A 24475-nucleotide genomic window follows, 5' to 3' on the forward strand; every position below is an offset into this window, starting at 1 on the left:
GCGGGAGTCTGTCTGACTGCCTCCCCGTTTCCAGCTTCGGACTTTAATTTCTAAGTATCCCTAATGCTTGATGAAAAGTCACCTAGGTCCTTGTATTGTCCCTCTAATTTCTTCTGTTAATTTTAGGTAGCACTTAGTAGTCACATAAAACAGGAACACTCCATTCATGATCTCCAAGAACACTAAGGATTAAGAATGTAATGACTTCAGCCTGACTGGTGGTTGCTCAGTGGATAAAGCATCAGCCTGGGACACTGAAGTCCCAGGTTTGAAACCCCAAGGTTGCTGGCTTGAGCTCAGGCTCACCAGCTTGAGCACGAGGTTGCAGGCTTGAGCGTAGGTTTGTTTTTTTTCTTTTTTGGACAGACAGGGAGAGAGATGAGAAGCATCAATTCTTCATTGCAGCTCCTTAGTTGTTCATTGCTTGCATTTTCATCTGTGCCTTGATGGAGGCAGGGGCGCTACAGCAGAGCAAGTAACTAACTCGTTGCTCAAGCCTGTGACCTCTGGGCTCAAGCCAGCGACCATGGGGTCATGTCTATGATCCCACACTCAAGCCAGTGACCACCACGCTCGAGCTGGTGAGCCCAGGCTCAAGCCAGTGACCTCGGGTCTTTGAACCTGGGTCGTCTGTGTCCTAGTCCAATGCTCTACCCACTGCGCCACCACCTGATCAGGCAAGTGTGGGTTCATTGACATGATCCCATGGTCGCTGGCTTGAAGCAAGGGGTCACTGGCTCAGCTGGAAACCCCTGGTCAAGGCACATATAAGAAGAAATTAGTCTATAGCCATACCACCCTGAATGCACCCGATCTTGTCTGATCTCAGAAGCTAAGCAGTGTTGGGCCTGGTTAGCACTTGGATGGGAGAAGCAATCAGTGAACAACTAAAGTGCTGCAACTACAAGTTGATGCTTCTCACATTTCTCCATCCATGTCTCTCTCAGTAAAAGAGTATTTCAGAAGAAATTAACTGGAGCTCAAGAGGTTTATACATCCATGCAAGGTTTGATTCACAAAGATACTATGTTCCATCTAAAGATACAGTGTATTTCTGGACAAAGCACAGGACTTGAAAGTGGTCACCCTTTGATGTTATTCACCCCCCTCACCATCACCTAGGTCAGGGGTCCCCAAACTTTTTACACAGGGGGCCAGTTCACTGTCCCTCAGACCATTGGAGGGCCAGACTATAAAAAAAAAAACTATGAACAAATCCCTATGCACACTGCACATATCTTATTTTAAAGTAAAAAAACAAAACGGTAACAAATATAACATTTAAAGAACAAGTAAATTTAAATCAACAAACTGACCAGTATTTCAATGGGAACTATGCTCCTCTCACTGACCACCAATGAAAGAGGTGCCCCTTCCGGAAGTGCGGTAGGGGCCGGATAAATGGCCTCAGGGGGCCGCATGTGGCCCGAGGGCAGTAGTTTGGGGACCCCTGACCTAGGTGGAGCTACCTCGGTCCTTTCAGACTTAGTCATTGCCTTGCCTCTGGAATCAAGCTGTGACACTGAGACCTCAGAGTTCTGCTGCAGCTGGAGTGGCTGCTACAAATAGGTAATGTAGTTACCAGAGCCTAACCCAGTTTTTGGAACACACTCTGCACTCCCAAACACATTTTCAGATGAACAAATGAGAATCACCAGGTAACAACCAATGTTGGATTTCTTTCTGAAGTGCTATCCTTGTAGTTGGCCCCATTTCAGCAGGCAAACTAGTGCGGAGCTTCCTCCAGGGAAGTTGCCAGGTGGGTAGTCTGAAGTTTTAAAATCATAATCTTAGAGAAAATTAATTTGAGCATCCTCTGGCTAAATGGGAAAAAAAGAGGTAAGCCCATTCACCAGTGAAAAGCTGTTAAGGCAAGGAGCAGAGGTCAGACACTGGAGAATGATAAGGAAAGCGTGTGCACGCACAGACACCAAACAGGCAGACTTTGAGTATATGATTACTAAGTTTAATCAACTGTGATCCCAATTCTGCCTTCTAAAAATAACAAAATGTTTTTTATCAAAATTATATTGTGATGTGAGTACAGGTTTATTGTTTTGATACAGTTCTAGAAAAAGTTGGCACCAAATGCACATAAAAGTTTTAAGGCTTAATAAAAATACAGACTGGTAATTTTTCAATGCAGCTTTGAGGTTGAGATCAGGATGCTAAGCGTTCATGAATTTTCCAAATACATGGCAGTCCCAATGTATAGAGCATTTTCCAAATACATACCAGCCCCACCGGGCTCACTAGAGCAGAACCTCGTGCTTCTCCCAGTGACCAGACTCCCCAGGTATTCTAAACCACTCCTATGGCCCCAGGGAGGGAAAGGGGTGGCGATGAAGAGAAAAGGCAAGGGAGCTCTCACTGCTGCTCAGAGGCTCTCGCTATAGCTCGATTTCCTTACTGCCTCAGGCCTCCCCTCCCATCTTGGGTTCCCCCACCTTCTCCCCAGAATTCCTGCCAGCAGACAGAACTCGAGCTTTCTCTCATTCAGCTGACAGCGAGGGTGGGGGGTGAAGCCACAAGGGCCAGCAGCAGTACAATGTCACGGTTCTTCCTAGCAACCCAACTTGGAATTCACAAATAACTTTGTTTACTATATAGTTATCAACGGCAGTCCATTTCCACCATTAGCACATTTCATTTTAGGTCAAACAAGTTAGTGTGTTTGGGCTTAAATGCTAACCACCGTTTATGACATTTTTAATGGGGAAAAAGGCTCTTAATTCCAAACAACTTTCTTTCTTAAAAATGATGACCCGAAGGATGGAAACAGGAAGAACTTGATAAAGTCACACAGAAAGAGTATTTCTTGGCTCCAAAGTCAGCAGGACAACTGAAAGGAGGGAAACTCTTTGGTTGACAAAGCCTCACACAGATCCCGTCCAGGTGCGGGGTGTCAGAAGTTGGGCTTGGCAGGCAACCCCTACAAGCACTTAAGAGTCTCAGCCACTGTGATTATAAAAAAACACAGCATTTCCCCCCTCAATATTAATAACAATGAAGATATAATTCTAGCACCTGGCATTAGCTCTGTAGGCACTCATACCAACAGCCACCACCACGCAAACCCTCTCCTGTTAACTTCTGGTCCAGCATGAATGAAGATGATATCCCCTTAGAAGGCTGAATGGGAGGAACTTCTACCTGAAATATTAAAGCAACAGGACTTCCAGGCCATTATCTTTGCTGGTAAATATCACAGAATTGGCCAGTTGAGGCTTTGCTGCCAAACTAGTCAATCTCCTAGCCTAAGGTCTCCAAGTTTTTTCTGGAAACTGAATATGGTCCAGTGATTGGGCAAAGCTTTGTAAAGGGTGGCTCTAGCAAACTTTTCTTCCTCTTTGGTGTATCTGAGCAACTGACATTTTTCTAGAAAGGTGTCAGAAACAGACTGGAGTCAATAGTCTCTTAAGTAAAGCTGGTGTTTAAAAACTGCTCTTTAGATATTAAAGAATTCAAACCTAAAAACCCAAGATTCTCAAGCATCTCTTCTTCCCAATGTGAACAGGAATATGGTAAGACACATGAAGGATTTAAATAACCAATTACCCGGATGGATAGGGATAGTTTTAGTCCTGCAGAGGTCAGTAGGCCTAGGCCTTGCAGACAGAGACACTGTTCACATCACTGCAAAGGCCGAGACTTAGGGATGAGAGAAAAAAAGAATTCACAAGCAAAACCAGTCTGTGAAGAGACCAAGACCAGTCCCTCGTGAGTGAAAGGCAGATCAAGGCAGAAGTTCGGGGAATAAAATCTCTCCATGAAGTGTAAGACCGGGAACAGCATTTTGGTTTTCGCTGACAGTTGCCAAGGAAAAGCAATCAAGATGTTTCAAGAAAGGACTGAAGAATACACTGTGCCTGAGTGCACAGAATGCCTTGGAGCTTAGCAGCTGTCGGCCCTGCAATGAAGACTAGTGTTTCGGCTTATGCCCAACAGACAGGTTGTTTTTTGGCTTTCTAAGGCTTGAAACTCTGCTACTGTGTTAAGTGATTCCTAAATACCCAATTGGCTGGCAGGCTGCCAGTGCTACAAGGACATGGAAGACTCACTTCATCAGGCCCCTGTGGCCTTGCACCAGCTCAACCAGCCCATCTGAGAGTCCCTCTCACATCCAAAATCACAAATGAGTGGTCACCAAGGAGTCACATTTTGCCCCACAGATATGCCTCCCGGTAGTCTGGAAGGCGAGGTCCTCTGCGGCTCTCATGGTGACAATGGAGCCTGAGCAATGATTTCAGATACATGACAGACCCTCTCCCAAACCCCATTCCTTTCAGCTAGAGGAAACTATGTTTGAAATCCTATCTCTCAAGTTTCTTGTCTGGCTACAGGGGAAGCAACAGCTTCTCTAGTAGAAGGAGATGCTGGATTTGCCACCAGGTGGATTCAGGACTTTGTTGTGAGATCGAGGCCGTGGGCCCAGCCTGGGCTCGTGGCTGTCAACCGCAGGCGTGGGCTGGGGCTCCTGGGCACGGTCTGCTTCTCTCGGGCTGCCTTTCTCACCTGGGTCTTCTTTGGACAAGGTGCTCGCTGCAGCTGTGTAACAAAGTCAGCAAACCATTAGAGGCTCCCCAATGCCTGGATGGGCAAGCTGTGAAACAGACCAGCTAGCAAGAAATGCATAATGTAATGGGAAAAGAGAGAAAAACACAGAGCAAAGCTTCCATATGGACCAAGAAGACTCGCTGATTATTAGCAGAGGCCATTCTTGAACTGGGCATAAAATTGGGGCTTATTACTACAAACAACCCTTGACAAATTCCTACACAAGTTCATCACCTCACTGCTTATTGGACTCCATTTCCTTTTTCACCGTAAGTACACAGAGCAAACGATCTCAAAGTGAGTATAAAAAGAGAAGGAGCCAGTCTCAATTGGAGGTCTAGCAAGGTGAGGCGAGGTTTTCTGACTACTACTCTGGACTTTTAGAATAAATAAATCCCCACGTATCTTGGTCATCAATGGAGGGAAATAGTGACCCAAAGGTAGAAATCAGTGCTCACAGTCAGCTCAGAGAACCACAGTGTGACTCAAGAGTCTGACATTGAGCCCCCAGGGGCAGCTCACTCCCTCGATGACAGATCACAGAGGCACCAGTCCTTTCTACCACATGCAAGCCTCACATTCTCCCTTCTCCCTTCTCCCATCTTATCATTCCTGTCCTGCTCTACTTATGCCCTTTTCTGCATTAGTTTAGCTGGTGCTACTCTCGGTCACAAGCACATTAAAGACTTTGGATCCCTGACCTTCCCTACACACGATCAGCTTCTAGAACAGGACACGTTGGTCTTAGGCCTAGACTAATTAGCAATGACAAGAAGTGAAGAAAAAGTAGTGGTGACCAGTTGGAAAGCTTTTATCACAAATAAATGACCCCATTTCCCTGGCCTTCTTCAAATACTAAATCCTCTTATTAATAAACACAACCTTGCTTGTTTTTGTCAGCTGGCTTGCAAGGGGCACAGGAAATACTATCTCTCACCCTCTAGGATACACCAGAAACTTTTCCAGAGCAAGAGCACTCAAGGCAAGAGTCAGAAAACAGAAGCTCACCTTTAAGGTCCACTTTTGGGTCCTCTCCTTCACACAAGAGCACGTGATCCTACAACAAGGTAAATCCCAGGTCAATATGTGATTCAGAAACATTCCAGGTCCTGGTCATTTGGCTTAGTGGATAGAACGTCAGCCTGGCATGCGGACGTCCTGGGTTTGATCTCTGGTCAGGGAACACATGAGAAGCAACCATCTGCTTCTCTTCCCCTCCCTCTCCCCCTCTCACAGACAGTGGCTTGGCTGGTTTGAGCGTTGGCCCTGTGTGCTGAGGATAGCTCGGCTGATTTCAGCGTTAGACCCAGACGGGGATTGCCGGGTGGATCCCGGTTGGGACACATGTGGGTATCTGTATCACTATCTCCCCTCCTCTCACATAAAAAAAACAAAAAAATTCACCCTCATTCGGATGAACAATGAAAATCAAAGCATGGATAGATGACTTCGGTTTATTTTCAACTTATAAAAATGTTTTTATTACGAACAATTTAAACAATAAAGTAACATCATGAATCCCCTTATAAACAGCTGTATAGCTATAGTAACATCAGCTCATTGCCATCCTGGTTCTCAGCCACACACTTCTCCTAACTCCAACCTCTCCAGCCCCTTTTAGAGTTATTTTAAAGCAAATTCCAGAAATTTTTACCCATAAAATTGAAGATGTGGTGCTTAAAAATGTCCTTTATAAAACTAACATAATACCCTGGCCAGGTGGGTCAGTGGATAGAGCATTGTCCTGGTGCTCCAAGGTCATGGGTTCGATTCCCAATCAGGGCACATACGAGAAGCAACCAATGAGGCACATCTAAATGAAACAACTAAGTAGAACAAGTTCATGCTGCTCTTTCTTCCTCCACCTCACTCTCAAATCAAAAGTTTTGTTTAAATTTAAAAAGCAAATAAAAACATAACTCTCTCACAACTACAAATATTAACAATCCCTTAAATGTCTAACACCTAGTGAAGTTTTAGAATACTAGGCTATGTCCTCAAGGCTCATCCATGCTGAAGCATGTATAAGAAAGGCCATCCCCAGCCTGACCTGTGGTGGCTCAGTGGATAAAGCGTTGACCTGGAACGCTGAGGTCGCCGGTTCGAAACCCTGGGCTTGCCCAGTCAAGGCATATATGGGACTTGATGCTTCCTGCTCCTCCCCCCTCTCTCCCCCCTTCTCTAAAATGAATAAATAAAATCTTAAAAAAAAAAAAAAAAAAGGCCATCCCTTTTCATTATATGTGTACTATACACTGTTTAACCTTTTAGCTATTAGTTGACACATGGGTTGTTTAATAGCACCACTATAAGTAATTCTATTAAAATAGATCTACAGGCCCTGGCCAGTTGGCTCAGTGGTAGAGCGTCAGCCTGGCGTGCAGGAGTCCCAGGTTCGATTCCTGACCAGGGCACACAGGAGAAGCGCCCATCTGCTTCTCCACCCCTCCCCCTCTCCTTCCTCTGTCTCTCTCTTCCCCTCCCACAGCCAAGGCTCCATTGGAGCAAGGTTGGCCCGGGTGCTGGGGATGGCTCTATAGCCTCTGCCTCAGGCGCTAGAATGGCTCTGGTTGCAACAGAGCTACACCCCGATGGGCAGAGCATCGCTCCCTGGTGGGCGTGCCGGGAGTCTGTCTGACTGCCTCCCCGTTTCCAACTTCTGAAAAATAAATAAATAAATAAAATAAAATAAAATAAAATAGGTCTACAAGTATCTGAGTTCCTGTTTTCAAATTTTTGGGATATATACCAAGACTGGAATAGCTGGATCATATGGCAATGTCTATGTTCAATTTTCTCAGAAACTGCCAAACTGTTTTCCACAATGGGTATACCATTTTATATTCTCAACAACAATGTATGAGGGTTTCAATTTCTCCTTATCTATGTCAACAAATAACATTTGTCATTTTCTGGATTTTGATAATAGCCATCCCAGTGGATGTGAAGTGGTACCACACTGAGGTTTTCATGTGCCTTTCCCTAATGACTAAAAATGCTGAGCATCTTCTCATGTGCTGATTGAAGAAATGTCTATTCAAGTCCTTGGCCCACTTTTGAATTGGGTTGTCTTTTTGTTTTTTGGTTGTAGGAATTCTTTATATGTTCTGAATAGTAAACCTTGATTAGATATGTGATTTCAGCCTGACCAGGCAGTGGCGCAGTGGATAGAGAGTCGGACTGGGTTGCAGAGGACCCAGGTTCGAGATCCCAAGGTCACCAGCTTGAGCGCGGGCTCATCTGGCTTGAGCAAAAACAGCTCACCAGCTTGAACCCAAGGTCACTGGCTCGAGCAAGGGGTTACTCAGTCTGCTGAAGGCCAGTGGTCAAGGCACATATGAGAAAGCAATCAATGAACAACTAAGGTGTCAAAACAAAAAAACTGATGATTGATGCATCTCATCTTTCTCGGTTCCTGTCTGTCTGTCCCTCTCTCTGACTCTCTGTCCCTGTATAAAAAAAAAAAAAAAAAAAAAAAAAAGATATGATTTCAAATATTCTATTGATTGTATTTTCATTTTCTCTCTTTCTTTAAAGTACTCTTAATTTTTTTAAGTGTTTATTTTATTGATTTTAGAGAGAAAGGAAAGGAAAGACAGGAACATCGATATATTACTGTATATGCCCAGATTGGGGATTGAACCGGTAGCCTCTGCACTTTGGGATGATGCTAACCAACCAAGCTGTCTGGCCAGGCGGTTTTCCTTCTCTTGATAGTATCTTTCTTAAAAATTAATTTTTAAATTACAGTTGACATATATTATATTAGCTTCAAATGTACAATACAGCAATTAGACATTCATATACTTTACAAATTACCCCATATGTCTATTACTCACCTGATACCATACAGTTATTACAATATTGTTGACTCTATTCCCTATCTGTACTTTACATCCCCATGACTATTTTTTTTTTTTTTTAGAGAAGGAGGAAGAGCCGAGGGGGAGAGGAAGAGAGAGAGACAGACAAATAGGAAGCGAGAGAGATAAGATGCAACAACTCATAGTTGTGGCACCTTAGTTGTTCATTGATTGCTTTCTCATATGTGCCTTGACCGGGGGACTCCAGCAGAGCCAGTGACCCCTTGCTCAAGCCAGCGACCCTGCACTCAAGCTGGTGAACCTGTGCACAAGTCAGGGACTGTGGGGTTTTGAACCTGGGTCTTCAGTGTCTTGGGTCGATGCTCTATCCACTGTGCCACTGCCTGGTCAGGTCCCATGACTATTTTTATAACTTGGCAATTTGTACTTCTTAATCCCTTTCACCTTTCACCCAGCATGCCCTCCCATCTGGCAATCATCAATTTGTTCTCTATATCTATGAGTTTGTTTATTCACTTACTTTGTTTTTTAGATTTTACACACAAGTGAAATCATACAGTATTTTTTCTGTTTGACTTATTTCACTTAGTATATTTCTTGGTCCATCCACCCTAATGCAAATGACAAGATTTCATTATTTCATTCTTGTTTATGGCTGAGTAATATTCCATTATGTGTGTGTGTGTGTGTGTGTGTGTGTGTATTTTCTTTATCCATTCGTCTGTCAATGGACACTTAGGTTGCTTCCACATCTTGGCTACTATAAATAATGCCACAGTAATGATGCCTTTTCATGTACGAAGTTTCTATTTTAAAGAAGTCAGATTTATTCATTTAAAATTTTCTTTCCTGTATTTTTGATATCATAGCAAACCTCAGATCATAAAGATTTATCCCTAATTTTCTTCTAAAAATTTTATAGTTTTAGCCTAGTAGGTCTTTGATCTATTTTTAGTTAATTTTTGTATATGGTGGAAGGTAAGGGTCCAGCTTCATTTTTTTGCAAGTGCATATCCCACCCTGCACTGATGTGCAGAGAAGAGCAGCAGTCTATCTGCAGGGGGCAGTTACGGCTGCTGACACACTAAGACCAGCTCCCTGGGGCTCAGTCATCATTACAAGGCTGGACAATCTACTTCCCTGATGACTCAGAGGAGTTTTCAAACTAAATTACTAACGACTGCCCTGAGAAAAACCAATGTCACCCTTCTCATCTCTTCCAAATAACATGTCAAAGCTGTCTCAGGCCTTTGAAAAAAAAGAACCTGGCCCAATGTTTGCTTTTCTCACTTTCATGTTTGACATCTGACATACCTTGGGTTTGTTTGGGTGTGCCAAGGGAATAGTGGCAGTCACTGGGGACCCAAAAATGTCACTGGTCTTCCCACCAGGTGGGTTCAGACGCTGTCGACCGTGCACAGGCATTGATTCTTCAAAGATACCACTTCCTTTCCCCCCTGTAGAAACAATCACAGAACAGTGAGCAATCCCATCCACCTGCTCCTGCCTTCCAGTCATTACTTCAGGGACCTACTCTTACTGTACCTTCCTGGTCCACTGCTGAGTTCAGGCCAACAAGGCTGGGATGGTGAGAGTCCCTTTACCAGGTGCCTTCTGGGGCCTTCAGTTCTGAAACTGGGCTGAACTGGACTGGCCTCTAGAGGCAAGATGGCGAGATGGCATAAAACAGCGTTCTCCCCTTCAAAATTTCTTTAACCCTGAACATTTCAGGCGCTTTTTTTTGGGGGGGGGGGAGGATCTTCTTTATTAAACCCATGAAAAGTTCTTTAGTAGATTAAAAGCAAACAGCATCTAAGTTTTTAGGTCAGACAGATAGAAGTGAACTGAATAACAATGCCCTCTTACAGGCTACCCTATAATCTGGAAATTAACAGTAGTTATTTTCTGACCTCATTCTGGCTGGAACTTCCAGCGACAACTAAATATGTCAGCAAATCACAGATATTTAACATCTTTGCTGCCAACTATAAGTGAGCTGGTAAGTCATAATCAAAATATACATGTAACTTCTTATAAGCTGATGACTAAGGCCTGGACACGAAAAGTAAATGTTTATAGTAAGCAGAAAGATGGCTACTACAGAATACCAACAGATCATTTCTTCACTCAGCCAACACCAAGCATGCATCTGCTTCCCACAGAGTGCTAGGCCAAATGGAGGTGGGGCCGCATGATTGTGGCCCTGGCACACCAACAGCTTATCTTACAGGAGAAAAGAAGATGCGTTCTGCTAACTAGTATACAACCATACAAATTACTTGGCCTTTCTGTTCCCCAAGTTCCTCATCTGTAGAATGGGGATAAGAACAGGACCTTTTTCACAGCACTATGAGAGGATTCAATGACTAACCGTAGCTCATATGTCAAATGCTTAGAACTCCCGGGACATAAATGCTCAGTAAATGTTGGCTGTATTTCCATGTACTAGACCTAGTGTTCAGTGAAAAAAGGTGCAAAAAACAATGTATGTAGCACACAACATCTTAATGTAAAAAGAGGGGAGTATTCTTTTTTGCTCATATCTCTACAAGGAAAAGTGGTTGCAGTCACTTCTTGGCTATAATAACCCACACTGTTTCAACAGAAGGCCATGAACACTTAAGAACAATATGAATGACAGGCTCCATGTGAGCTCCGAGGGGAGGATGCTCCACTTGGGGCTTTGTTCTCTCGATAGTCTTCAGAGGGCCTCTGGGACACACCGAACCATACAGCACAGACAGGAGTGGCTGGACTGGGGCTCCCTGTCTTCTTCCAGTGGGAGAACACAGAGGTGGTATGGGACTGCTCTGCAGGAAAACGTGCACACACAAACAACATCAGGGTGATTACAAACCTTCTGAAGTTTAGCGACGGGCCTCCCAAGGAGCCACAGACCCCACACTGGAAACCTTTGCTGCAAAACCCAGCACCGCAGGGTGGGAAGAGCAGCCGATCTGTGGCCAAACAGTTGGGCAGAAACACTGCTCAGTCACTTACTCTGTAAGCCCGGCTAAGTGACCTCAACCTTCTTTTGTCTCCATTTTCTTACTCTAACAAGGTATAAATAATAGTACTTTCCTGGGGTGGTTGGTGGATACATGAATTAATGCACAGGAAGTGGGCAAGCCCTCAGCCATGCTGCCAGTATGTTGTTAATAACAATGTGTTATTACCAAAAATGTCTAGATCACAAAGTGAAGAAAAACTACTGCTTGAGGCCATCCTCTAATTGCACTGTCTCTGGTCATGCACATTCAGCCCTGGCTGGATAAGCTCGGTTGGTTCAAGTATTGTCCCGCTATGCAAAGGTTGAAGGTTTGATCCCCGGTCAGGGTACATACAGGAACAGAATGATGTTTCTGTCTCTCTCTCGCCCTTCCTTCTCTCTAAAATAAATCCATTTTTATTTATTTATTTATTTTTGTATTTTTCTGAAGCTGAAAACGGGGAGAGACAGTCAGACAGACTCCCGCATGCGCCCGACCGGGATCCACCTGGCACGCCCACCAGGGGCGATGCTCTGCCCACCAGGGGGCGATGCTCTGCCCCTCCGGGGCGTCGCTCTGTTGCAACCAGAGCCATTCTAGCACCTGAGGCAGAGGCCACAGAGCCATCCTCAGCGCCCGGGCCATCTTTGCTCCAATGGAGCCTTAGCTGCGGGAGGGGAAGAGAGGGACAGAGAGGAAGGAGAGGGGGAGGGGTGGAGAAGCAGATGGGCACCTCTCCTGTGTGCCCTGGCCGGGAATTGAACCCGGGACTTCTGCACGCCAGGCCGACGCTCTACCACTGAGCCAACCGGCCAGGGCCAAAATAAATCCATTTTTAAAATAATGCAGATTAGCCTTTTTAAAAAATGGAAGGTAAGAGAAACTCAATTTGAAGGTTTTGGCTAGAGGCACTGCTCATCTAAAAACATGTTTTAAATTGTGAAATGTAACCGAAAAGTAGTAAGACACAAATATAAAAAATAAAGACATGCAAACACCCACATAACTAACTTCAGGTTATATAGATACTATTAGCTCCCAGAAACCTTAGTATTCCTTCCCCATCACTACAAGTCAGCACACACCTGAATTTTCTAGAAATCAAACATTTCATTTATAGTTTTACTGTTTCTATTTCCAATCCTAAACAGAAGAGCCCTATTTTGGAACTTAAATGAAGTAGTCACACTGCATGTTTATTCTTCACTATTTTACCTGAAAGATTAATTCAGCTTTGAAGATGGAAAAGGTGCTCAATCCAGTAACTAAAGAAAAATAAATTCATGATATACTTTTTAAGACTCAAACTGCAGAACACAAGACAGTGCGGTGGTCAAATTTGAGGAGCAGCATCACGTAGGTCATGGTGAGCACTGAGCCACACATAAAAGACAGTCGGAAGTATATATCAGTATTTTAACTCATCCAACAATTCCATTTTGAGAAATTTATCCCAAGAGATATACTCAGGAGGTAAGTTTGGAACTCTGGAGTCAAGAAGACTCATTTGAAAAGGCTGGTTCTGCTACCACTGAGCTGTGGGGCTTAGGCACACCAGCGAACCTCCCTGAGCCTCAGTTTCCTCCTCTGTAAAGGGAGTAACACAACCTACCTTCTAGAGTTGCAGAAAGAACCAAATAAATAAGCATTTAGCACACTCCTTGGCAGAGATAAAACCATCCATACATATCAGTCATTGTCAAACCACCAGGAAAAACGATTGTGGGAGATCTAAACCAAGCAACTAACAAACAAAGCTCATGAACGAGGAGTAAATAAAACACTGAGTATGATGATCCTTGGTAACTTCAGTGACTCCCATAAGTCACATGCTCTGCCCTGCACATTCTTCTCAATCAGGCCCTCTCGCTGGAGGGCTGTGGGCTAAGTCTGGGAGACTAAACCAGAAATGAGAGCGGGAGCTTAGGTCTGGGGTTGTGGACACAACTAGCACTTGAGGCTTCCCTTGAGAATTCATCGCAGAGATATGTATCTATCTCTCTCTCTATATATATATAGAGAGATAGATATATATAGATATTTTTAAAGATTTCATTTATTGATTTTATAGAGAGAAAATAGGTAGGGGAAGCAAGAAGTATCAGTGCATAGTTGCTTCACTTTAGTCATTCATTGATTGCTTATCATATGTGCCTTGACCAGGCAAGCCCAGGGTTTCAAACCAGCGACCTCAGAGTTCCAAGTCAATGCTCTATACACTGTGCCACCACAGGTCAAGCATCAGAGAAACAGCACTCGGCAGGACAGAAAATAAACCTCAAACCACAAGAAGCAGGAACTTAGCAAAGGGAGTCATGCTGGTTGCTGATACACCTTGTAACCACACACAACAGAGGTTTGGTTACAAGAGTCTTGACCAGAGAGTGAAAAAAGAAAGGAGGGGGGCAGAGTTCCCACTGGGCACGAGAACTGAGGGATCATAAGAAAAAAGTTCTCAAGACACAACTATCCCAAATAAAGAAAAAGCAAACACCATGTAGCCACCGCCAGGTTGTCTAGATGCTGCTGGCTCCCAGATTCTGAGCAGTGCCACCCCCAAGCTGCCACTTTCCCGGGAACCTGACTCCCCAGCTCCAGATACGCACTCTGCTGAGTTGAGGCCAAGGGAGAGAGGGCTTGTCCACCTCCGGTGCCTGAGCTTTGATTCAGTCTGTCAAGTGACCACTGTTAATGCTACCGTTGGCACAAAGGATGTGCAGGCCTGACGACTCCTGGCCCTACACCCATAAACTGGGCACAGTGAGAACATTACCTGCTTAGTAAAACTACCCCCTTCTCTACTATTGCTTGTATCTATACGAACCCCACCTCCCCTAAGCAATAAAAACATTAACTGTGTGTGTGTGTGTGTGTGTGTGTGTGTGTGTGACAGAGAGAGAGAGAGAAGGGGACAGACAGGGACAAACAGAAAGGGAGAGAGATGAGAAGCATCAATTCTTCGTTGTGGCAACTTAGTTATTCATTGATTGTTTTCTCATATGTGCGTTGACCAGGGGGCTACAGAAGAGTGAGTGACCCCTTGCTCAAGCTAGTGACCTTGGGTTCAAGCTGGTGAGCCTTGCTCAAACCAGATGAGCCCATGCTCAAGACAGTGACCTCAGGGTTTCAAACCTGGGTCCTCCGCATCTCTGTTCAACGCTCTATCCACTGCACCACTGCCTGGTCAAGCCAAAACATTAACTTTTAAATCTATTGCTTTTGTTTCTCTGGGTTTAGTCTCTAAGTATATGTACCTGTCAAAATATATGTATGTATGTATGTATGTACTCAGAACTGAAGAAAAAGAGCAAGCAGCTCTAGCTCTGGTTCTACTTGATTTTATTATTTGTCTGAAATACTGATTCCTCTGTCTGGCCACTCAAATCTTTAAGGATGGAACAAACGTTGCTTTTCCTCATGGACACAGACAAGGGAGAGCTCCTCAGGTAGCAGCCCTGTATTGTCACTCTACTGAACAGTCTAGAAAAACACTGCTCTAAGATGCCCTCCCACTGTGAGCAGCAGAAGGTAGGGTAAGAACTATACAGATGTGTGCTGGACCAAGTCATCTATTTTTTAGAGTTTCAATCTTACCAACAAGCTGATTAAAAATATCCTTCCTGCCCTGGTCCAAAAATATTCCCGAGCTCGGTACAGCGAGCTCAATCCCCATTCAGGGCACATACAAGAAGCAATCAGTGAACGCACAGCTAAATGGAACAGCAAGTTCATGCTTTTCTCTCCCTCCCCTTTTCTCTCCTGCCCCCCAAATCAATGGCAGAAAAAAAATCCTTCCTAAGAGAAAAGTTTAAACATGTAACCTAGGCACTAATTCAGAAATCCTGAGCAGTCCATGAAACACCTGGGAGAGTCTCTGCTGTGGGAGTAGAATCCCACCACCAGCCTTGGCACCCTCAGTGCCCACACCCAGCCCGTGTCTACTGATAGAGAGGGAAAATGTAAGAACGATCGAGCCACCTCCAGCCTTGGCACCCTCAGTGCCCACACCCAGCCCGTGTCTACTGATAGGGAAAATGTAAGAACGATCGAGCCACCTCCAGCCTTGGCACCCTCAGTGCCCACACCCAGCCCGTGTCTACTGATAGGGAAAATGTAAGAACGATGAGCCACCACCAGCCTTGGCACCCTCAGTGCCCACACCCAGCCCGTGTCTACTGATAGAGAGGGAAAATGTAAGAACGATGAGCCACCACCAGCCTTGGCACCCTCAGTGCCCACACCCAGCCAGTGTCTACTGATAGAGAGGGAAAATGTAAGAACGATCGAGCCACCACCAGCCTTGGCACCCTCAGTGCCCACACCCAGCCCGTGTCTACTGATAGAGAGGGAAAATGTAAGAACGATCGAGCCACCTCCAGCCTTGGCACCCTCAGTGCCCACACCCAGCCCGTGTCTACTGATAGAGAGGGAAAATGTAAGAACGATCGAGCCACCTCCAGCCTTGGCACCCTCAGTGCCCACACCCAGCCCGTGTCTACTGATAGAGAGGGAAAATGTAAGAACGATCGAGCCACCTCCAGCCTTGGCACCCTCAGTGCCCATACCCAGCCAGTGTCTACTGATAGAGAGGGAAAATGTAAGAACGATCGAGCCACCTCCAGCCTTGGCACCCTCAGTGCCCACACCCAGCCCGTGTCTACTGATAGAGAGGGAAAATGTAAGAACGATCGAGCCACCTCCAGCCTTGGCACCCTCAGTGCCCGTACCCAGCCAGTGTCTACTGATAGGGAAAATGTAAGAACGATCGAACCACCTTCAAGTAAAAGTCAGGAAAAGGTAGAGGCCAAAGGACAAATGAGTCACAGAGGCCCATACCGGGGGGGTTGGTCCTCTTAGGCATGTTCTGAGGTTCTTCAGTTGGTCCAAAAATGTTTGATGCCATCCTGTTGGGTCGGTTTGAAGGAATACCTTCTTCTGGACTTCCAAAAAGATTGCTCGATGCTCCTCCTGGGGGCTGCATGGCCCTGTAAGCACAAAGCAAGCATGAGTGACGGGCGGCTGACCGGGACCTCAGTGTCCGTAACCAGACAGGGCACATGCATTTTCTGAACATCTAAAGGAAAAGCACACATCGCAACTAGTCCATCCTGGCATGACTCGTTTACAGACGGCCACGTAGCAAATTTCCTTTACTGCCCTTAAGTTTCCCCTTAAAAAAAGTTTTCTTTCTACATCTTGCTTATGCCAAAAACCCTCTTGAAGTGTTTATTATTTTGAAATTATCCATGGGACATCTTATAAGTAAAGTTTCCCTAAAACAGGAAAATGAGCCACATTCAGTAAAATTTACAACAAATTTGAATTAGTAGACTTGACTTGGGAGGGTGAACACATAATATGGTGTACAGAAGATGTGCTGTAGAATTGTGCACCCAGACTGGTGGTTGCACAGTGGAAAAAGCATCAACCTAGGACACTGAGGTCCCAGTTTTGAAACCCCGAGGTCACTGGCTTGAGCATGGGCTCATCTGGCTTGAGCGCAGGCTCACCAGCTTGAATATGGGCTCATCTGGCTTGATATTGGATCAAAGACATGATCTCATAGTCTCTGGCTTGAAGTCCAAGGTCGCTGGCTTGAGCAAGGGGTCACTGGCTCGGCTGGAGCCCCTTGGTCAAGGCACGTATTAGAAGCAATCAACAAACAACTAAAGTGCTACAACTATGAGTTGATGCTTATCTCTCTCTTTTCGTTTATCTCTCTCTCTCCTCTTTGCAAAAAAAAATATTTTTAATTGTGCACCTGAAACCTGTATAATCTTGTTAACTAGTGTCACACCAATAAATTCAACTAAAGAATGATTATATACAATAGTGTTTAACACTATAAACACATTCAGCGGCATTTAATACTGTAGTTTATATTTACTAAGTGCTTCCTATGTGCCAGCTACTGTTCCAAAAACCTTACACAACTGCCCTCTAAGGCAGGAATTATTTTCACAGACTATGAATCTGAGATTAAGAGGAATCACAAGACAGGCCACATAAGAATAGCAAAGCCAGGATCCAAGCCCAGGCACTCTGAACATAGAGCTCAGACTATGCTCTTAAAGGCCTCTAGGAAAAAATGAGGAGAAAGATCATCACTTTTTATTTTATTTTTACGTGAGAAGAAAGGAGATAGTGAGGCAGACTTCTACATGTGGCCCAACTGGGATCCATCTGGCAACTCCCATCTGGGACTGATGCTCAAATCAACCAAGTTATCCTCAGTGCCTGGCGCTGACTCTTGAACCAATTGTGCCCACTGGCTGTGAGAGGCGATGGGGGAGAGAAGGGAAAGAGAAGGTGGAGAGGGAACGGGAAAGGAGCAGATGGCCACTTCTCCTGTGTGCCCTGACCAGGAATCGAACCCAGGATATCCGAACACTGGGCAACGCTCTCTCCACTGAGCCACCAGTCAGGGTGAGGATTTCCATTTAACCACAGCTCAAGCCTACCTGCAGAGTGGGTCTTCAGGATAGCCACTGGCCACTGTGGCTAGTGAGCACTGGATATGGAAGGAAGGACTCAGATGTGCCGTATGCGTGGACTATACACCAGATTTTGAAGATGAAAAGGCAAAATATCTCTTTAATCTTGTCTTATATTGATCACATGTTCAAATACTGTTTTGTGCATATTAGGTTGATTGACACTTATTAAAATGAACTTTTAGCCTGACCTGTCGTGGTGCAGTGGGATAAAGCGTCGACCTGGAACGCTGAGGTCGCCTGTTCGATACACTGGGCTTGCCTGGTCAAGGCACATATGGGAGTTGATGCTTCCTGCTTCTCCCTCCTTCCCTCCCCTTCCCTCCCTCCCTCCCTTCCTTCTTTCTCTCTCTCTCTTTCTCTCTCTCTCTCTCTCCCCTCTCCTCTCTGAAAATTGAATAAATAAAATCTTTAAAAATAAATAAATAAATAAAATGAACTTTTCTGGATTCTTTTTACTTTTAAAAATGTGGCTAACTAGAAAATGTAAAATTCCTACGTGGCCCACATTTCTGTTGGGAAGTGTCAGCTTAGACCCTGGGTAGTGCCACCACCATTACTCCAGCTGAGCCCTGACAATCTACACCAGGATAATCTTCTCTGGTCCTCAAGTGTCCCGTCTAACCAATGAAATGCTGAACATCAGAAACAGAGCACACCCCTGCCAGCACCGCTGTTCATTTCAGGTCAACATACATGCACCAAGTGTCATCTCTAAAATGAAATGACCTTCTCTGAGGGTTGATTTTTTTTTCATTGAGAGTATGTTTATTCAAGATGGGGGCAGTGAAACAAGGCAGGTCTCGGGATAGGACTGGCACCAGGAAGCAGCCTAGGCAGGTGGTTTTGGCTCACTGGAAAGTCAGAGAAAAGGAGCACTGGAGACAGATTCAGGGGCGTAAGCATGGGACGAGTTCCACTGCCCACTGCTCCCTGGTTACAAGTCTAGGGGGGACCCTTGGAGTTTAGGAGATGCACACCTTGATAGGGAGGGAGAAAGGCATGGGCGTGCTCCCGAGAGGGACAGTGCATCTGAGGGTGATTTTAATTAAGCACCTGGAGAACAGTGGCATTCCCTTTGCTCAGTCAACAGCAGCAGTATCTACCTGAAGTCTCCATCTTTGGGAAACTGACATGCACAACTTGGAGATTTTAAAGTGGGCATTTCTGAAGATCAGGACCTTGAGTCAGTATTGCAGTAACTAAAGACTTAAATTTTCACAAAGCTTTGCTCGAATACCCTGAGTTTGTCTACTTGCACCAAGCAATAACACACTAAATTCATAGCATCTTTTTAGAACACGTAGATTTTTAAAAAATGCATCTTAAAGGAGAGAGGGGCCTACTGAAATTGAGTTTTAAACTGGTGAGCGGCCCAGACTCTTTCACTAGTCCTAAGCAACAGTGACATTTAGGAACAGATGAAACTGCAGAGCTCGACACTACGTGAAAGCTCTGATATGAGGTTAGGTCTCTGGAAAACTACACAGACACTGTGAGAGATTTTGTTCACAAAAATAATAGGATATTTGGCCCTGGCCGGTTGGCTCAGTGGTAGAGCGTCGGCCTGGCGTGCAGGGGTCCCGGGTTCGATTCCTGGCCAGGGCACACAGGAGAAGTGCCCATCTGCTTCTCCACCCCTCCCCCTCTCCTTCCTCTCTGTCTCTCTCTTCCCCTCCCACAGCGAGGCTCCATTGGAGCAAAGATGGCCCGGGTGCTGGGGATGGCTCCTTGGCCTCTGCCCCAGGCGCTGGAGTGGCTCTGGTCGAGGCAGAGCATCGACCCCTGGTGGGCAGAGCGTGGCCCCCTGGTGGGCGTGCCGGGTGGATCCCGGTCAGGTGCATGAGGGAGTCTGTCTGACTGTCTCTCCCCGTTTCCAGCTTCAGAAAAATACAAAAAATAATAATAAAATAATAAAATAATAGGATATTTAAATGTTTACTCAAAAGAGCTAGAATGGGAGCTGATCATTCATTGTCATTTAAAGTGAACAGAGTTCTCAGTTCCAGGGCTGCAAAGCAGGCCTGGAGGAAGCACTCATCTGCTTTACAGAGAGCAGACAACGTGCCAGCTCCGACCGGAGAAACCCCGGCTATTCAACGCCACAGAAGCTGGTGCGCAGCCGGCAGGCCTTCTGTGTAGTTCCCGGAGTCCCTGTCTACTAGAGAGGATGGCAAAGGGGGGGAAGAGGGCTGCCTGCTCAGCAATTAGCATTTCTTTAAAGACTTAATGAAGGGGGAAAAAATTCGTTCAGTTTGAGGGAGAAAACTTTTTAACCAATCAATCACTAAAATTAGAAAGGGCTCAACAAGACTTTAAGATCATGTACTTTGTGGACACAGTGAGACCATCTGACTCCTTCCTGTATGCATTTATAAGTCACAGAACCCAGGCCACAGCGACGTCCTACTTTTCTTGGCTAGCTAAAGTAGGTCCCACATGCTTGGGTCTGCACAGCCATCTCTTTGAAAAAGGGAATGGAGACCTGCCACCATCAGAAACAAACTGAACTTAACAAAAGTTAAAATTCTCCCTTTACTAACTTATTTGAAACATGGCTCTGCCTTCAAACCCTCAGGGTCCTGCAAATCGTCATATTAGATTCAAGGTAGACTCGTTTTGATTCAAAGCCCTCGGGATGCTCTCCTGACTCTCGCCTTCTACATCCCAGGACCTCTCAAGTCTCAGCCTCTCACACCTTGCTCATTCAGTTCAACTCACGGGTTCGCTAAGCACCAACCTGTCGCTGGCAAGCCTGTGCCACACCCTGCACAGACAGAAACATGGAGGGCAGCAAGCCCTTGGCCTAGAGAAGCTCCAGGTTTCCCGGGAAAACTAGAGCTGTGCATAAGTGGTTTCAGTGTCCCGTGAGTGATGCGAGACAGCAGCACTGAATGTCACTGGAACTCCAAAGACATCCCCTGGAGGGCCCATACCAAGTCTGCAGCATCTGTGAGGAAAGAGCACCTTCAGGCATAGGGGACGAGCTGCTTGAAATGATGAAATGTTACCTTGGGGAAGTGGAAATGTAGTGTTTATTATTCTCTGTACTTTTCTGAATTTTATTTTACTTTGAAAACAAGGGGGAGCCCTGGCCGGTTGGCTCAGTGGTAGAGCGTCAGCCTGGCGTGCAAGAATCCTGGGTTCAATTCCCGGCCAGGGCACACAGGAGAAGCACCCGTCTGCTTCTCCACCCTTTCCCCTCTCCTTCCTCTCTGTCTCTCTTTTCCCCTCCCACAGCCAGGGCTCCATTGGAGCAAAATTGTCCCGGGCGCTGAGGATGGCTCCATGGCCTCTGCCTCAGATGCTAGAATGGCTCCAGCTGCAACGGAACTATGCCCAGATGGGCAGAGCATCGCCCCCTGGTGGGTGTGCCGGGTGGATACCGGTCGGGCACATGCGGGAGTCTGACTGCCTCCCTGTTTCCAACTTCAGAAAAATACAAAAAAAAAAAAAAAACAAAAAAAAAACAAGGGGGGAAAAGGCTAGCAGTGCCCAGAACACTGCAGCAGAGATTCCTGTGCATAATGGCCAAACTCCCTGGGAAGGGGCAGCAACCTTCTCCATCACAGAGGCGATCGGGTGCACAGGTCCAGTTCACAGCCACATCCGGTCGTCTTACACACTGCACAGGCTGCCCCAAACAAATGGGACCAAGAGTTAAATAGACATGTCAATAAAGACAGAGCCTGGCCCTGGCTGGTTGGCTCAGTGGACTGAGCGTCAGCCTGGTGTGTGGATGTCCTCCTGGGTTCAGTCTCCCATCAGTGCACACATGAGAATCAACCATCTACTTCTCTTCCCCTCTCACGGCCAGTGGCTCAGTTGGTTCGAGTGTCAGCCCCAGGCACTGAGGGTAGCTCAGCTGATTTGAGCATCAGTCCCAGATGTGGATCCCAGTCAGGAAGCATGCGGGAGTCTATCTCCTCTCCTCTCACTTAAACAAACAAAACCCCGCAACAACGGCTCATTGTGGCTCCTCTAGTCTCACTGTCAGTATCATTATGACATTAGTTTTGGGGAGGAAGTGGGAATACTAGCAGGCACAGACATTTATTTTGAGAATGAAACCACACTGTGGGGGTTGCTTCCCAGTTATTCTTAATTTCATAGTATCCCTGTAATATATTTCAATAAAGATATTCAAAATACAAAAAAGAAACTAGGGCATGTAACAAAACAAAAGTCATATATAGTTCAGGGACTATATGTATGGCACAAGCAGATAAAACCTAGACAGAAGACCTAGAGGGGGTCTCCATGCTCCGGACCCTTCAACATCTTGTTCCTGTATCAGAAAAGCTTTTGAGAATTGCTCAGGTTTAGACAGAAGCAATGAAAACAGACTTGGATTAAAGTATTTACAAGTATACACCATAATGCTTAAAGGAAAGATCCTAGATTAATGACAACTAAAACAAAATGTTTTTATAGTTCAAAGTCCCTTTAACACAATCCTCCATCAAGAAAAAAAGATACAAGTCTGCCCTGGCTGAACGGCTTGGCTGGTTAGAGCATCCTCCGGAAGCACAGAGGTTGTGGGTTTGATCCCATGTCAGGGGACACCCAGGAACAAATCAATGTGCCTCTCTCTCTCTCTCTCTCTCCATTCCTCTTTGCTAAAATCAATAAAATAAATATATACTAAAAAGAAAAAGAGAAAAAAAATTATACAGGTCTAAGAGAAGAAAAACCTGGCCGGGTGATCCTACAGCCACTGCTTTGGTCCCTACCTGCACGGCTAATTAAGAGTGTGAACCCAATGAATCCTGTCTGACTAATCAAGTCCTTTAAGAAGGCGGTCAAATGAAAAGCTTCCAACATATCCCAAGCAGAAGCTTCCAATTACATGTATTCATCCAATTAAGAAGACCACTTTTCTTTCTCTAATGTCCTGAGAAGGGAATTTTTCTCCATTTCATAGTACCTTCCCCAAAAACGCATCTCCCAAAGAGGCGTGGAGTACTACTATGACTTTAGAGCACCAGCTCTGCAGCTCAGGGCAGCAGAACGTCAGTGTTACTCATGGCGTTCATTCATCAACATTTCCTGGGGATCCAGTGTCAGGCCGTGTAAACAAAGAGGAATGAACACAACTGGGAAAGTGCTGGGAAGAGGCTGGAGTGGGTGGTGCAGAACAATAGTCACCAGAAACTTGATTCATCCTGGGCACTCCAGGGGAAATTTCTGGCCTCCATCATATAGATTTAGATGCAAGTGATTAGCAGTCCTTGTTCTACGGATTAATAACTACTTATTTCACTAGGTGTGGTACCGAATACTACATAATTTAACTCCCCCAAATTTACCAGGTTTTTAGCAAGTTCAAACAACTCTTTTATTTAGTATCTAGTCTAGTCTATACAGTATTTAGCTAAACAGTCATTGTCTTCTACTCTGATAGGAAGGCTGTGCCACAGAAGAGCTCAACAATGAAGAAAACTCTTGGGCATCTTAAGACCCAAAACTCGACAGTGCAGGTTGGCTTCCCCCAGTGACATGACGCACCTTGTTAGCTCTGGTAACTCAAATTTACCTGACTTTCAATGCACAGAGCATTTTAAAGTTAAAGAGAACGCGTGCTGCGGCATATTTCTGAATGTTGACACCAAGCCGGGATCTGCAATAATGGGATCTCCGTTTCCACTACTTGTAGTCCAGCCCGATTCATCACCATCAAAGCAGGGAGGGCAATGCCTTGCCTACCTCCCGGGCTGCAGGATCAGGGAGGGGCACCACCTACATCCCGGGGCTGTCGGATCAAGACAGGGCAGAGCCTGGCTCCTGGGCTGGGGGATTTGAGGAAGGCAGCACCTCCCTCCCAGAGCTGCAGGATTAGGAGTGGGCACCGCTTCGGGACTGGGCACAGGGGGGGCTCCACCTGGCCCTCGGGGTGAAGGGATTAGGGGAGAGCTCTACTTCGCTACACACGACTGCGGTATTAGGGGAGGGCACCACCTGGCTCCAGGGATTCGGGACTAGGAGAGGGCTCCACCCGGCCCTCGGGCCACGGGGTTAGGGAAGAACTTCAGGATGATGACCCACCCACGAGGCCCGTCCATCAGCGCGCCAGGCGCCAGCACAGGCTCCATGGGGGCGCTCCGCAGCCCCGCACACACCCGCCTTGTCCGGACTCCCGGAACTGCCCGTCCCGAAGGAGCAGACAAGTCTGCCTGCGTCTTTGGGGCGCGCTGTGGACGAAAAACGTCGAGGCGCACCAAGAGCCCTCGGCCGATACGCTGGCCGGCACGCGAGCACATCAGAGCGTGCGCCCACCTCTCCGCCGCGGAAGCAGAGGCCGTAGCTCTGTGAGGTCACCCGCCGGCTTTCCCTCCGGCCGCGCCACACCCGCGCCCTCGTCGCACCTGGAGCCGGCTCGACCGCCCTCGCCCTCCGGAATACGGAACATGTCGCCCGCTAGTCCGCGTCTGGTCGCCTGCCGCGCCGCGGTTCCCGCCCGGCTCCGCGAAGTCCGTGGCTCGCCCTCCTACGCTTACTGGACAATGCCGGCGCCAGTCACGCCACCGCACCCTATCACGACGCCCGACCCTAGCCCCGCCCCAAGACGTCGGCATTGGGCAGCAGACTCGCAGAAGGCGGGCTGCCCTGA

At 46.3% G+C, this 24475-nt stretch overlaps 1 protein-coding gene across 2 annotated transcripts; it reads right to left on the reverse strand.

Annotated features, from left to right (window-relative positions):
- Window positions 1–1944: 1944 nt before the first annotated feature.
- Window positions 1945–24359, reverse strand: JPT2 (Jupiter microtubule associated homolog 2). 2 transcript variants are annotated; one of them, XM_066382954.1, is made up of 5 exons: window positions 24231–24359; window positions 16208–16356; window positions 9696–9838; window positions 5566–5614; window positions 1945–4548 (listed from the first exon to the last, which is right to left on the reverse strand). In XM_066382954.1, exons 1-5 carry the CDS (start codon window positions 24272–24274, stop codon window positions 4361–4363), a joined length of 573 nt encoding a protein of 190 aa, XP_066239051.1. In that variant the 5' UTR covers window positions 24275–24359; the 3' UTR covers window positions 1945–4360. The 2 variants fall into 2 exon arrangements, with proteins under 2 accessions (XP_066239051.1, XP_066239052.1); XM_066382955.1 differs by having other exon boundaries at window positions 24142–24272.
- Between the last annotated feature and the right edge of the window lie 116 nt (window positions 24360–24475).

The sequence above is a fragment of the Saccopteryx leptura genome, chromosome 4, assembly GCF_036850995.1.
Source record: "Saccopteryx leptura isolate mSacLep1 chromosome 4, mSacLep1_pri_phased_curated, whole genome shotgun sequence".
Classification (NCBI taxonomy): domain Eukaryota; kingdom Metazoa; phylum Chordata; class Mammalia; order Chiroptera; family Emballonuridae; genus Saccopteryx; species Saccopteryx leptura.